General features: G+C 50.5%; 1 protein-coding gene across 1 annotated transcript; it reads right to left on the bottom strand.

Moving 5' to 3' along the window:
• Positions 1–1,218: 1,218 nt before the first annotated feature.
• Positions 1,219–15,150, bottom strand: TCFL5 (transcription factor like 5). The gene is made up of 6 exons (XM_017503498.2): positions 14,567–15,150; positions 13,736–13,922; positions 12,987–13,149; positions 11,000–11,246; positions 8,350–8,491; positions 1,219–2,162 (listed from the first exon to the last, which is right to left on the bottom strand). The coding sequence occupies exons 1-6, from the start codon at positions 15,052–15,054 to the stop codon at positions 2,040–2,042; spliced, it is 1,350 nt and encodes a 449-aa protein (XP_017358987.1). The 5' UTR covers positions 15,055–15,150; the 3' UTR covers positions 1,219–2,039.
• Between the last annotated feature and the right edge of the window lie 6 nt (positions 15,151–15,156).

The following is a 15,156-nucleotide window of genomic DNA, read 5'->3' on the forward strand; positions in this document are numbered from 1 at the left end:
TCCTCTCCTCACTCACCCCTCTCCCTGGGTGCCCTGGAGCCCTCCCCTCTCCTCTCCTCACTCACCCCTCTCCCTGGGTGCCCTGGAGCCCTCTCTTCCCGCACTCACACCACTTTTTTGGTGCCCCATGCTCCTGGGCTCTCCTTTGCTGACCTAGCTCTGCCTCTACCTGGTGTCCAAATGTGCAGGTATCCCAGGCTCCCAGCTCCGTCTCTACCTGTGTGGCTCTGAACAGGGTCTGTGTTGCTCTCCCTGCTGGGCATCAGCCTCCTGGCTGTGCCCCAACCACACCATTCTGGACTCTGTCACCTCTTCTCAGTGAATTACCCTGTTACCCCACTTAGGCAGCCGCTCGCCCTTCCTTCACACCCCCCGAATTCCACCATCATCGTTGACCAAAGCCAGCTCACAGCCTCCCTCCCAGAGGCCCTGCCCTCTCCAGAGCTACTGCCCACTCACACAGCCCCATAAAACCCGTCCAAGTCAGAGTGTGGGTGTCCCTTAAGATGGCTCCGCACCCCGCCTGGGGCTGGCCACACCTGGCCTTTTTGGCGCACTCATGCCAGCCAGCGCCACCCCACCGGCACCCGTGACCTCCCCTCAAGCCAAGACTGAGCTGGCGGAAAAGCAGGGCTTGCCTGCAGCTGGACGCCAGTTCCCACTGCCTTCGGTCGGGCTGCAGCTGAACTCACCCTCTGCTCTGTCCCAAGGACCCCAAGGCGTGCCCGGCAGCAGCAAGGACGGCCAGGACGGTGCTCCCGGTGAGCCTGGGCCTCCCGGGGACCCGGGGCTTCCAGGCGCCGTCGGGGCCCAGGGGACTCCGGGGATCTGTGACACCTCAGCCTGCCAAGGAGCCGTGATGGGAGGGGTCAGGGAAAAATCTGGCTCTAGAAGCTCATAAAATCCATCGGAAGGAAGCAAGCAAGTGACGAGGACGCCTGACAAAGCAGAGTGGCCACCAAGGAGCGGGCGGTGTGGCAGGCCGGCCACGTCCCGGAGAGCGGGCTGCCGCCCAAGACTGTGCCTCAGGAGGCCGCAGCTAATCCAGTCTGCAAGCCCAGCGCTTGCAAGAAGGCAGGGTGTATACATAGAATGTTTGTACAATTCCGTGAGATGAAACATCTTCAGTAACTTGTTTACATAGCATTGTGTAAAGACTATGATCTCATCCCAATAAAATGATACATTAAATCTTCAGATTAATGACTGGCTACAGAGTAACAAAAAATAAAGAATTTAATGTACAGTAAATCCTCTCCCATACAAAGATCTAGTCTGATGTTAGTGTGCAAACTCACATCTCCAGTCAACAGTATTGAGCGCAGGTGACTCTGGCACGCTAGCGTCTACTGGTATTATCTGTTGTCATAAATAAAGCCACTCATTTAAAAACTCAATTCCAAATACCAGTGTATTTCACCTAAGTAATGACTCTCGATAGGAAAATGAGTGGGCCTTTAGGTAATCTACCGAGATATTTCATTTGTGGGCAAAAGAGCTTTAAAGCAAGTTATCTGGAAAATGTTTAGCAAAAAGGTTTACAATGGTCCTGCCTGTTGCAATGCAGCACCATGTGACTCAAAATCATTACGAGGGGGTGTGATAGAACCAATAAAATTTCCAAACTGTTTTTAGTTAACAATTTAACTTGTTCCAATTGCTAAAGGGGCATATTTAAAATGTAAATAAGATAAATAAAAAGCAATGTACCTTTTCAGACTACAGAAAGTACAAAGGATGCTAATGTTGAAGTTATCATGTTAAGAAAACATGATGGAATCGGGTAATTGAAAAAAATACTTACTAATTATCAAGATGGCTTCCTCCCCAAGTGGTCTAAGAGGACATTAATGGGTAAGTATTTGGTTCTAGATAAATATCTTTAGAAAATGTGCTCTCAAAGTCCCTTCCGGAGTCCCGTCAGCCTGAGTCACGTCCCTTTCGAGTCAGACTATCGGAGCAGAATTCCAGGGCTGTGGAAAACATGCGTGGGTCACAAAGGAACGGCTGTTCATTCCCAAAGGATTCCTTCAGTCCGATCACTTGATCTCCATCGGGGGGCTACTCTGCAGACTGCCCTGTGCAGGGCAGGTCCCCAAGGAGTCCGGTCTGGTCAGCTTTAGCCTTCGGCCAGTTTTACCGCAAAATACACTCTCAAATTCCTAAAGTTAAGAAGTGGTTGTTAATATACTGAATTCATAGACGTGAAAACTGCTGTCTTCCAATGTGCAAAAGGTTTAAATTAAGAGCTAGGTAAATGATTTTAAAATACACTGTTTTAAGGCATCATTCACAAATTCATGTCATCCCTCACAAGGGGGTTTATATGATAAACAGATTTCAACATTTTTTTTCCAAATAGCGGTTACACTGTACATGTATTTTTATTTAATTTTTCCAGTACGCAGAATATCTGGCCTCACTGTATTGATTTTATTGTAGTAAAATATACATCACATGAATGTTTCAACCATTAACAGGCTCTAGCTAATAAATGTGTAAACCCAGAATTTGAGAGAAAGTAGAGTGTAGATATTAAATGTGTCAGGCCAGGCGCAGTGGCTCGTGCCTGTAATCCCAGCAGTTTGGGAGGCTGAGGGGACTGGATCACCTGAGGGGAGTGGAACACCTGAGGTCAGGTGTTCAAGACCAGCCTGACCAATATGGTAAAACCTCATCTTTATTAAAAATACAAAATAATCTGGACATAATGGCACATGCCTGTAATCCCAGCTTAGGAGGCTGAGGCACGAGAATTGCTTGAACTTGGGAGGTGGAGGTTACAGTAAGCCAAGATCATGCCATTGCACTCCAGCCTGGGCAACAAGTGTGAAACTCCATCTCAAAAAATGAATTAAAAAAAGTTTCAACCATTAACAAGTCAGGGGCATCTACCCCCATCCCACAGTGACTCACTCCCTTCCGCACTGCCACAGACTCAGGGTTCAAGGCCAGCACAGTGGAGGTGCCGCCCGCTGAGATGGTTCTGTCCTCGGGGAGACCCTGGTGGTACCCTGCCGGCAGGGCAGGGACAGGTGGGCTTGCTCCCATCACACCACCTCTTTTACAGAGGCCTCAATTATAATGGTGGGGTCTCAACTGTGGGTAACCCCCAACATGCGCACCGAGGATGGACAGCTGTGCAAACCCCAGGCTCAATTAGTTCCTGAAGAATATCTTAGTTTATAGTGTTATTACTCAGCTATTTCCTTTACATAATCCTTTATATATAATCATATATTAGTTTATAGAATTACTGCCTGAAGTATAACTTACTGCTTCCACAATCATATCTAGCATACTTAGTTCCATATCATCTTTCTATAAAATCACATAGAAAGCCACGTCCTTCTTGAAATCTGGTGTTCGAGAGTTTTGTCTGCAGCTCGTCCTGCTACAGTTCAATCTCTGCTCACTGCAACCTCCAGCTCCTGGATTCAAGTGATTCTCCTGCCTCAGCCTCCCGAGGAGCTGGGACTACAGGCACACACCACCACACACGGCTAACTTGTGTACTTTTTAGTAGAGATGTGGTTCCACCACGTTGGTCAGGCTGGTCTCGAACTCCTCATCTCAGGTGATCCGCCTGCCTCGGCCTCCCAAAGTGCTGGGATTAAGCCACCGCAGCCGGCACAATACTTTACTTTTAAAACAGGTCATGACATAGCATTTGCCACATACACGCTACACACGCTCTGCGGCTGAGAGGCCCTCCAGTGGCATGTTCAAAAAGAGAATGAAAATCCATAGGTAGGCCAGGCACAGTGGCTCACGCTGGTAATCCCAGCACTTTGGGAGGCCAAGGAGGGCGGATCGCCTGAGCTCAGGAGTTTGAGACCAGCCTGACCAACATGGTGAAACCTGATCTCTACTAAAAGTACAAAAATTAGTCGGGTGTGGAGGCGGGCACCTGTATTCCCGGCTACTTGGGGAGGCTGAGACAGGAGAATCGATTGAACCTGGAAGGCAGAGGTTGAGGTGAACTGAGACTACACCACCACACTCCAGCCTGGGCAACAGAGCAAGACTCCGTCTGGAAAAAAAAAAAAAAAAAAAAAAGTAAACCCAGAGGGATTTAGGTATAAAGAAGCACGGTGTCTGCAGCTATCAAACAGCTCCGAAAGCTGCCAAAAGCTGGGACTGACAGAGAGAATGGAACAAACTTGGACCAGCCTACAGAGAGCGCTTCATATACTGTTCTTGCAATTTTTCTGTAAGTTTGAAATTACACCAAAATTTTAAATTACCAAAAGTAAATAGAGCCATCTAAACCTGAAATGTGCGGCATTCTCTAGACAACTGGCCTGATTGCTTCGAAGCATCAATGCCATAGTAAATCGCTGTGGGAGGGATTCTTGCAGCTCAAAGAACCTGAAAACCATCATCAAATGCGGCGTATAATCCATGGCTGGGTGCTGGGCTTCGGGGAAGAAACAGCCATGGAAGTCATTTGTAGAACATTTTGGCTGGGTGTGGTGGCTCATGCCTATAGTCCCAACACTTAGGGAGGCTGAGGCAGGAGGATCACTTGAGCCCAGAAGTATGAGCCCAGCTGTGAAACGTGGCAAAAACCCCATTCCTACAGAAAATTAAAAAATTAGCTGGGCGTGATGGTACACACCTGTAGTCCCGGCTACTCAGGAGGCTGAGGCAGGATTCCTCGAGCCCAGGAGGCAGAGGCTGCAGTGAGCCATAATTGTGCTACTGCACTCCAGCCTGGGAGATAGCAAGACCTTGTCTCAAAAAAAGAAAATTAAAAATTAAAATTAGGCAGGTATGGTGGCAACAAAAGAACATTTTGGGCAAATCTGACTAGTCTGTGCCTTACAGGATACAAAAAAGACTTATCATCTTGGTGAGGCGTGATAATGGTGCTGGGGTTACATGGAAGGCCTGTCTTTTGGAGATTTTTTTTTTTTTTTTTGAGACAGAGTCTCACTCTTGTCAACAGGCCGGAGTGCAGTGGCGCAATCTCAGCTCACTGCAACCTCCGCCTCCTGGGTTCAAGTGATTCTCCTGCCTCAGCCTCCTGAGCAGCTGGGACTATAGGCGCCCACCACCACGCCCAGCTAATTTTTTGTATTAGAGACGGGGTTTCACCATGTTAGCCAGGATGCTCTTGAACTCCTGACCTCATGATCTGCCTGCCTCGGCCTCCCAAAGTGGGGGAATTACAGGTGTGAGCCCCTCTTGGAGATTTATGAAGAAATATTTAGAGATGAAGGTTCATGTCTTTGAAATTGTGCATGTATACAAAGTAAATACGGTAAATGTTAATCGCTGAGACAGAAGGATAAGTGTACAGGTGTTCGCTGTACTTCCTCTGTTCACTAAGAAACTGATGTGAAGTGAATCACTGATTGCTGGCTCTGCCCCACCCTTGTCTGTACCCCTGCCTCCCGATGTCCCCACCTGATGCCCATCAGAATGCCGAGATCCTGCTTCTGAGTCTTCCCTCTCAGTAACAGCCCCATCCACACAGCCCCTGAGGCCAAACCCCAAGTCATCCTGACACCTTTTTCCCATCGCACCCCTGTCTGATACTGCCACAAACACAAGCAGCCTCATGCCCTTCCTCCTCCCCAGGGCCATCACCTGGCTGCCATCGTCCAGCGAGCCACAGTGGGGTGATGTGGGTCAGGTCTTGTCACTCGCTCAACCCTCAGGACTTGGGCCTCACCAGGCCCTAGCCTGTCCCAGGGCCCTGCCTGGCAATGCTGGCTGGCAGGCAGGTAGGCGCTCCTCAGACCCTACTGCCCCCAAGCCCCAGCTGCCAGCTCCCCATCATCACTGGGTCTTGGCTGGGCACCTCCCTCAGCCACCCAATCCAAAGCAGCCCCCCGCCAGGTTGGCTCACAGCAGCATCCTCCGCCCGCAAGGCCCTGCCCCCGCCGTCTGCGTATTTCCTTGTCCCTGCCTCCCTCTGTGCCCGAGATGTCTCTGTCTTGCCCAGGGTACCCCAGCACCCTCAGCAGTGCCTGGTTACCCTGGAAAAGACCTGCTGAGTGAAATGTGTACTAAAATAATGCAGAGAAATCGCTTAAAACTCTCATTATTGCATCTTTAAGAACAAAAATATGCATGCAAGTAAACGGGAAATCACAAAGGAAACAATAAGTACCCATGTGTTTTGGCCTTTTATGTTCTAATGCCCTGAGAAAACGGTGAACTGACTTGACTTCAGCCTATTTCTTGGTGGGTCTAATAATGTGACCCAGAAGTAATCAGGTTCAATGTAATTACATTTCAGAAATATTCAGCAAACATCATGTATGTAAAAGAGCATATCTATAGCATTTGGTCTACTTAATCTTTGACCATACAGTTAACGTTTTTTAATTTCAAAAATTATAAATGCCTTCGTCCTACGTGAGTAAATTATATGATGATTTACTAACAGGTACACAAAGCCAAAACATTAAAGCATTTTTTAAAACATAAAAGCTTTATTTTATCAAAACATACCAACAGTCTACCTCTAACAATAATCTTCAAGAGTAACTGAATCATAAACAACCATAAATGATCCAATTAGAATACATTTAACTTAGTATCACTTTATAATGCAATTAAATGTATAATAAAAATAAAGTATGCAACTCACAAGATGTGAATGTCATGTGGACACAGAAAAGAGAGACGAGGTAAGCCAATACGTGGCGCTGAAGTGAAGAGACCCTCACTCAACAGAGCCCAGCTGTGGGGGGCCTCTCTCCAGTCCCCCCATGACAAAGACACAGGAGCCCTTCTTTTGAGACAGAGTCTCGCTCTGCAACCCAGGCTGGAGTGCAGAGTCACCCTCTTGGCTCACCACAACCTCTGCCTCCCAGGTTCAATGATCCTCCTGCCTCAGCCTCCTGAGCAGCCGGGACTAGAGGCTCCCACAATACCAGCTGTCTGTCTGCTGCGGCAACCTTAGCTCGTTCACTAGTGAGACTCCTGCCTGAGTCCACAGCAGCAACTCCGCCACAGCTCTGACCAGGTACAAAGTCAGGACACTGCGCATGTATTTCACTAAGGTCTGCTCACTCCTGGAAGGTCAAAGAGCCACTCACCCTGCCCACTGCAACACTGAGACCGGGACCTGGAACTCGGGTCCCCCCAAGGCAGGGCCCAGAACCAGTCCTGTGACTGACACCTTCTTCCTTTTGGACCACCGAGGGGCTGACAGAACTCCCGCATTCAAACCACACGTCCGGTTCCAGCCAGGCATGGCGGCTGGCTGCAGGCCACTGCCACGACCACACAGACAGGATCAAGGCAGGGTGGCTGCCCCAAGGGACTGGAGATGTTGGCGCTAACACCCCAGCTCCTCTGAGTCACCCAGTCCACAGAAATAGGTTTCTTACAAACCTTCTGGGCACACTTGAGGTCCAGATCAGACTATTTGACACTTACCTGCATTTCTGTTTTTCTTTCTTTTTTGGGGGTGGGGATGGGGCAGGGTCTTGCCCTGTTGCCCAGGCTGGAGTGCAGTGATACGATCTCAACTCAAACTCCCGGGCTCGATCGATCCTCCCCGCTCAGCCCCCTGAGCAGCTGGGACCACCGCGTACGCCACCACACCGGGCTCATTTTTGTATTTTTTGTAGAGGTGTCGTTCTTGCCATGTTTCCCAGGCCGGTCTCAAACTTCTGGACTCAAGAGATCCCCCTACTTCAACCCCCAAAGGGCTGGGATTACAGACATGAACCACTGTGCCTGGCCGATTTTTGTTTCCCTATTCTTGCTTTCATCCCTTTCACAAGGTTTTCTGAGGGCAAAAATCATGTCCTACACAACCGTCAAGCCATATTTGCTACCTGACAACTGACTCTTCGGTTATTTACACACTGCAGTGTAATACCCATAGGCTGTGACTATTACTTTAATAAATAACAAGTTACATCATTTTTTTTTTTTTGAGATGGAGTCTCACTTTGTCGCCAGGCTGGAGTACAGTGGCACAATCTCGACTCACTGCAACCTCTGACTCCCTGGTTCAAGCGCTTCTCCTGCCTCAGCCTCCCAAGAAGCTGGGATTACAGGTGCGCAGCACCACACCCAGGTAATATTTTTGTATTTTTAGTAGAGACAGGGTTTCACCATGTTGGCCAGGATGGTCTCAATCTCCTGATCTTATGATCTGCCCACCTCGGCCTCCCAAAATGCTGGGATTACAGGTGTGAGCCACTGCGCCCAGCCGACAAGTTACATCATTAACGAGCAGGGCTTTGTTCATACTGGACTTCGTATTTGATGCTCAATTCCAGGAAACAAAGGATTGTTTGAATTATCCTTAGGAAAACAGAGGGACATTGATAAGGAAAATTTGTAAAATTCTGAAAATCCACCTGGCCTAACACTAACCTTTTTAAGAGAATCTCCATGTCTTTCCTGGATATATTTCAGGAATGCTGTGGTCCACTGCAGAGTTGTGGCCTTATCAGTCTCGGCATTGCAGAATGGGACTAAGAGATTCAACTCATCACAGCAAATGCGGATTCTGCGCCTACAGTCAAAACCCAAAGTCATCACCATGAGAGGCCAGAGCAAAACAAACGTGTGAAAGTGTTTCTCTAGGACTGGAGGGAAACAGAGCTCAGGAAGCCTGGCCCCCGAGTGCCGTGGAGGCAGCCATCATCACGGGAAGCCCCCCGGCTCTGCCACGGCCTTGTCTAGAGGCGGCCACTGCACAGCCTTCGGGATGCCAGAGCATCCTTGGGTGCCACTGCAGCCCCATGTCCCTCATACTCCCTGGAGTTTCCCTATTTAACTTCTCACAGGCCACGTTCAAGTCTCCGGATGAGGGATGGCTCCAAAGGCCCTGAAGCTGGAAGCAATATTTTGTGTCTGCTTTCTTTGGGCAGATTACTCTCTCATTCAAGACTGATATTACTTGCCCCTCACGGGCCAAATACCCTACTGCGAACTCATGCACAGCTTTCAGATTCTCTGAGAGGTCCCGATTCAAAACGGATCACGGCCCAACACTCTGTTAAAATCCTGAAACTCAGTCTTCGTAGGGACAATTTAAACAACTTGAATCTTGTTATTAGACGGTTTCTTAAACTTTTACATGTTATATTCAGTAACACGCAAAGTCCTAAACAAGCAGATACTGAGCAACTGATTCAATATGGCCCTGGCCACTCATCTTCACTGCCATACATTTAGAATTTTAATGAGACTTTGCAAGGTCAAAGGAGCAGCTGGACTTCTAGGCATTGAGCCAAACTTTTTTTTTTTTTTTTTTTTTGAGACAGAATCTCACACTGTCACCCGGGCTGGAGTGCAACAGCGTGATCTCAACTCACCGCAACCTCTGCCTCCCAGGTTCAAGCGATTCTCCTGCTTCAGCCTCCCAAGTAGTGGAGATTACAGACCCACTACCACACCCGGCTGACTTTTTGTATTTTTTTGTAGAGACGGGGTTTCACTGTCGGCCAGGCTGGTCTCGCACACCTGACCTCGAGATCCGCCCGCCTCGGCCTCCCAAAGTGCTGGGATTACAGCCCTGTGCCACCGCGCCCGGCCTACTGAGCCAAACACTCTTAATCAGCTCATTGAATTCTAACCACAAGTTTGTGCAGTAGAGCTGGAGGTCAAACTTTCAAACTATCAACACAAGGTCTAAGGCTTTCCACACAGCAGGTACTCAATAAATGTCTGAAATAAACATCAGAGCAGGTGCAATGCCCTTCATGATTCACAGTAGGTTCAGGGAAGTCCTTAGTCTGTGTGGTTAAGTATCATAAAAGTTATCTAGCTAGCTTTTTTCTTTTCCTTTTTTTGAGACGGGTCTCACTTTGTGGCCCAGGCTGGAGGGCAGTGGCATGATCATGGCCGACTGCAGCGTTGACCTCGCGGGCTCAAGCAATCCTCTCACACCTTAGCCTCCCAAGCAGCTGGGACTACAGCTGTGCGCCACCGCCACCACTAATATTTTGGTTTTTCTTTAGAGACGGGGTCTTGCTATATTGCCCAGGCTTGTCTCAAACTCCTGGGCTCCAGCAGTCCTCCCACCTCGGCCTCCCAAAGTGCTGGGATTACAGGTGTGAGACACTGCACCAGGCCCTAGCTAGTTTGAATAGATCCCTTGAAAAGAAACTGCCTTGCCCGACATTCAACCTTGGAGCTTCAAGCTCCAGTACTTTTCTCACTTGCTGCTATTTATTTCCTGAACGTAAAACAGAAACTGGTACACAGTACCAATACTCAATAAATTACATAATTAATTAATTATAGATTAGGGAAACGTTGCATGAAAACCCAATTATAATAGAAAAAAATTAACCACTCCTTACATCTACACAGAAGGATACGACAAATAAAATCCACAGACAAAACCACTTAAATAACAATTTTAACCTCCTCCTTCCCAGCAATCTTAAGAAGAACCAGGCAAAACCTGCAGAACCGCTGGCTGGTAAGCAGCACTTACTGTCACTGCCTGGCCGCTCTCCTCTGAAACGCCTGCGTGCAAGGCTAGCCCCCTACAGCCTGGGAGCCCAGATTCGGGGAGATGAGTTAAGAACGGCTCACAGGACCTGCGCTGTGCGAACAACATGGCTGACGCTGGACCCCCGCCTTCCTAATGGGGGACAGGCCTCTGGTTTCTGTCGAGCTCTCCTCGTTGGCAACACCTCACCCACGTTTCCAGACCACACAGCTGGGGGCATTGGGCTGCGTGCCTGGTTGCACAGCGTGCTCTCAGAAGCTGGCACCCGGTCTCCTGCCTCCTCCCCACGTGGCTTTGCGATCTTGCCTGGCAGCCTTTCTCCTTGACAAGTCACAGCCTGAGAGTGACTGCACGTCCAGTCCCAGGAGTCCTCCTAGTGAGCAGTGAGCCTGGCACAGTCTGGGGGATCCCTGATCCATCTGGGAAAGTTAATGGCGCTCCTACCCCCTCTCCTCCCTCTGAACACAGAAACGGCTAAGGGTTGTTTTGTCTGTGATAACCACGCCTGACTAAGGTAACCATATGCAAGTCAGCCTGAGGAGCCGGCGCATGCATTACCTTCTATCTCTTTCCATTCGGTTATGCCTCTCCCTACGCTGAGACCTTCCTCCCTGGGGCCCGCTCTGGGCCTGCTCCCCCAGGTTGGACTGTGAGGACTCCGAGGACGGCCAAGCGCCCTGCGTGGCTGCGGCACCTTCGCCCACATTCTGAATCTCTCCAAGGGCTCTTCGTTCTACATTTGTGTCCAACTGACGCATTCTACTCCGATTCCTCTTATTTAGTGCTTGTTTGCATAGCGCTTCTTCTTTGCAAAAGAAGAAAAAAAGCAGTTTTTAATTTTTTATTTTCATCTCAATTAATGCTGAATATACTTTTGGCCTTTTCAATCCAAGATATAAACATTACTGGGAAAGCAGCACGAAGTGAACCAGGCTGTCCGACTGCAGCCGCTCGGTGTCAGCAGGAACGTGAAGCTCCAAGTCTATTTTATACAACAAGGCTAACAAAAACCAATCGTCAAAGTAAAGACGCCTTCCGAGTGCTATGCAACCAATATGACGTCATCAAAAGTCCCCCTTTTTAATCAGCAGGTGTTAGCTATGAATATAGAAACCAAGAAGTTGTTCACTTTTTCTGAAAGTCAGATGGTTAAAAAAACAAACAAAAAACACCTGGACGCATTTCCTCCCAAAAATATTTTCTTTATATACAATTATTCTAAGAACAAAAAGAAAAAAAATCATTCTGACAATATTTTTACTGCAATGCTCAGAAGAGAACAAAACTGAAGCAGCTGAGTTCTGCCCTTGCTTCAGAAGCAGCTCTCCTCCCCAAGGCAGTCAGCAGCACTGTGGGAGCCCTACTGCTGCGCAACACGCCACGCCACACGTGCACACGCGGAACTGCATGCATCAAAGATCTGCAGGCACGCGACTGGCAGGTGCGCGGACGTGCAGGCGTACGCCACACAAAGCACACATTTTGGAAGGATGATGATTTCGGGGGGACGGAGACAGGAACTCAGTCGTGTTGGTGATATTTCATTCCTTAACCTGAGTAGTCAGCACGAAGCTACTTCAATACTCATGTCTGTATCTTACCAATGTGAACATCTACTCTGGCATAAAACGCCGCAGGGGGCAAAAGGGGGTGACTGACACAGGAGAAGGCGGCAGCTCTCCCTCCCCATCGTGTCTTCACCAACTCTTGAAAACTGAGTGTAAGGAGTGTTCTTTTAATCAGGTAACGTCACCATCGCTTTCCAGGGCAGAAGGGACTACACAGGTGAGCACAGCAGCGCCCCCAGCAGTGTCTCTATTTCCAAACTGTCCGTGTCACCTTACAGCCTCTTGCTCGTGGCCAGGACCCACCTACTAGCATCCACCTACCAAAGCCTTTTGGCAGATGTCAGCTGCCTGCCTCACTCATGGAGTATAAAATAAGGATAATAAAAAACTATAGGCCAGGCGCGGCGGCTCACACCTGTAATCCCAGAATTGTGGGAGGCCAAGGCGGGCGGATCATGAGGTCAAGAGATCAAGACCATCCTGGCCAACATGGTGAAACCCGGTCTCTACTAAAAATACAAAAATTAACTGGGTATGGTGGCATGCGCCTCTAGTCCCAGCTACTCGGGAGGCTGAGGCAGGAGAATTGCTTGAACCCAGGAGGTGGAGGTTGCAGTGAGCTGAGATTGCACCACTGCACTCCAGCCTGGTGACAGTGAGACTCCGTCTCAAAAAACAAACTATAAAGTGCTTTGAGAAACTTGAAGATAACTGGAAATTTATTGAAGTCTATCACTTTACTGTCAAGAAAAAGCCCTCCAACTCCACGTGCCCACACCAAGGTTAATTATCGTTGAGACTCAGAACGTTTACAGTGACATGACAGGGAAGCAGGTGGACAGATCCCTGAGATACACAGACTGTTTCCCCTGTGTACAAACCATCTCTCTCCCCTGCCCCCCAAGGCCAAAGCGCCATCAGCCACAGGGCTTGGTCAGGAGGACAAGGCTCCCGCGGCCTGCCGCTTCGCTGCTTACCTCCCACTTTAATCCAGACTTGCTCAGGCAAAGCTTTGTTTCTACTACCTAATGTCTGTTTAGTGGATTCGATTTCTTGCTGATAACAGAAAGAAAATGCTCTGGGCAATCCAATATCCTGGTGCTTGGCAGCTTCAAGTATAGAACATGAGTTACTAGAACTCTGGAAAAAATGAAGCAACAGGAATTTTATCAGCATGTGGCTAATCTCCTCTTTACTGCACAAATAAAATGCACTTAACAAACATCAAAGCTACTAATATGTGATTTGAAGAACTTTAGTTGCATTGAGGATTTAAAAAGATTCCCATACCACATAAATACTCAACTTTTACAGTTTTTTTTTTTTTTCTTTGAGACAGGGTCTCACTCTGTTGCCCAGACTGAAGTGCCATGGTGCAATTTCAGCTGAGACCTCTGCCTCCCAGGTTCAAGCTATTCTCCTGCCTCAGCCTCCTGAGTAGCTGGGATTACAAGTGACCGCCACTACCGTCTGGTTAATTTTTGTATTTTTAGTAGAGACAGGGTTTCACCATGTTGGCCAGGCTGGTCTCGAACTCCCGACCTCAAATGATCCACTGACTCGGCCTCCCAAGGTGCTGGGATTACAGGCTTTTGAGTCTCTATGCCTGGCTCAAAAGGCTAAGGTAACTGAAGGAGAAAAAAAAGCACTTGGGACCTAAACAAACTAAGTTAAAATTTACCCATTTAATACAAAAGAGCAAAGCTTCACAAATCATGTTCTTTACCTGTGTCTGTGACAGACTAGAATTTCCACTAGCGGAGCAAGCATTCGCAGTAAACAGCGGGTAGGTGAACTGCAAAGCAGTAGCTGAGGCGGCAGGTTTATTCTTCACTAATGTTGTACATTTGTTTTGTTGCTGATGAAGAGGGACATTCACTAATTCAGATGGATGGCGAATGAGAGTTACCAAACTGCCAAGACAGAAGCAAGCCCAGAAAGTCAGGAGCAGGTGGCACACAAGCATCCATCCGCCAACCCAGTCTAACGGCTCTGGCCAGTTTTCCGGACAGCAGCTCCTCTCTCACCCCGGAAACCTCTGTGCAAAACTGTCACCTAGTGCTGGCGGGAAGCAAGCCCGCCTCACCTCCCCGCTCTCAGCACATCCTGACACCAATCTCACTTTCGCCATCCTCCATCTGGCCAACATGGGCAACACAGGTTGGGACGAGCAGAAAACTGCGGACTCAGCCCCTCCGCAGCCATCCCTGGGGGTCGACAAGGGGGCGGCTGCAGGCTGGAGCTTCATTTTAGAGCTCAAAGCCTGCAAAGGCGCGTCGGTCCTTCCCACGCTTCCCTACAACTAGGAGCGCCACCGGCGCGCTCGGCCCGTCTCTCCAGGCGGCGCCACCAGGGCTGTTCAGCTCCCGGGAGTGCCTGCTCCCCGGGGCCCGCACCGCGCACACAGCCCTTCGGGGCGGCCCCAGACCCGGTGGGGCCTGCGCCCCCTGCGGCAGGGAGGGCAGGATGGGGGCGTGCGCAGCGGGACCCCCTTCGCCTCCGCCCCGGCCCCGGCCTCCACCCGGGCCCCGCCAGCCCCCGGCCGCCGGGCACGCACTTGTTGAGCGCCACGCCCGGCTCGGAGGGCTCGGGGCCGCGCGGCGCGGGCGGCGGCTCGGCGGGGATGCTGTTGAAGCGGTCCTCCAGGCGGACGCGCACGGCCGGCTTGGCCCGGGCCTCGGGCGCCGCCTCGGGTCCCGCCGCGCCCGCCGCCGCGCCCTCCTTGGCGCCGTCCGCCCGGGCCCGCGCCCCGTCCCCGCCGCCCGGCGTCTTCTCCGCCGCGCCCGCCTCGCTCAGCAGCATCATGCGCAGCTCCTGGAAGTCGATGTGGCCCAGGCAGGGCGCGTCGGCCGCCAGCGCGGGCGGGCACAGCACGGGGTACACGGGCGCCGCGCCCCCCAGCCCGCCCGCCGCGAAGCCGCCCGCGCCCGGGCCCGCCGCCGCCAGCAGCGCCGAGTTGAGGCGCGTCTCGAGCTCGCCGTCGGCCGCCGCCTCCATGTGCGAGTAGAGGATGTGCTGCAGCTGCGTGTACTCCACCTCCGTCATCTCCACCAGGCTCAGGTCGGTGGTCGTGAAGCTCAGCCCCGGCTCGCCCGGCGCCGCGTCCCCGCCGCCCGCGCCCTCAGCGCCCGCCTCGCCGCCCGCCGC

Source organism: Cebus imitator, unplaced genomic scaffold (genome assembly GCF_001604975.1).
Source record: "Cebus imitator isolate Cc_AM_T3 unplaced genomic scaffold, Cebus_imitator-1.0 Scaffold311, whole genome shotgun sequence".
NCBI lineage: Eukaryota > Metazoa > Chordata > Mammalia > Primates > Cebidae > Cebus > Cebus imitator.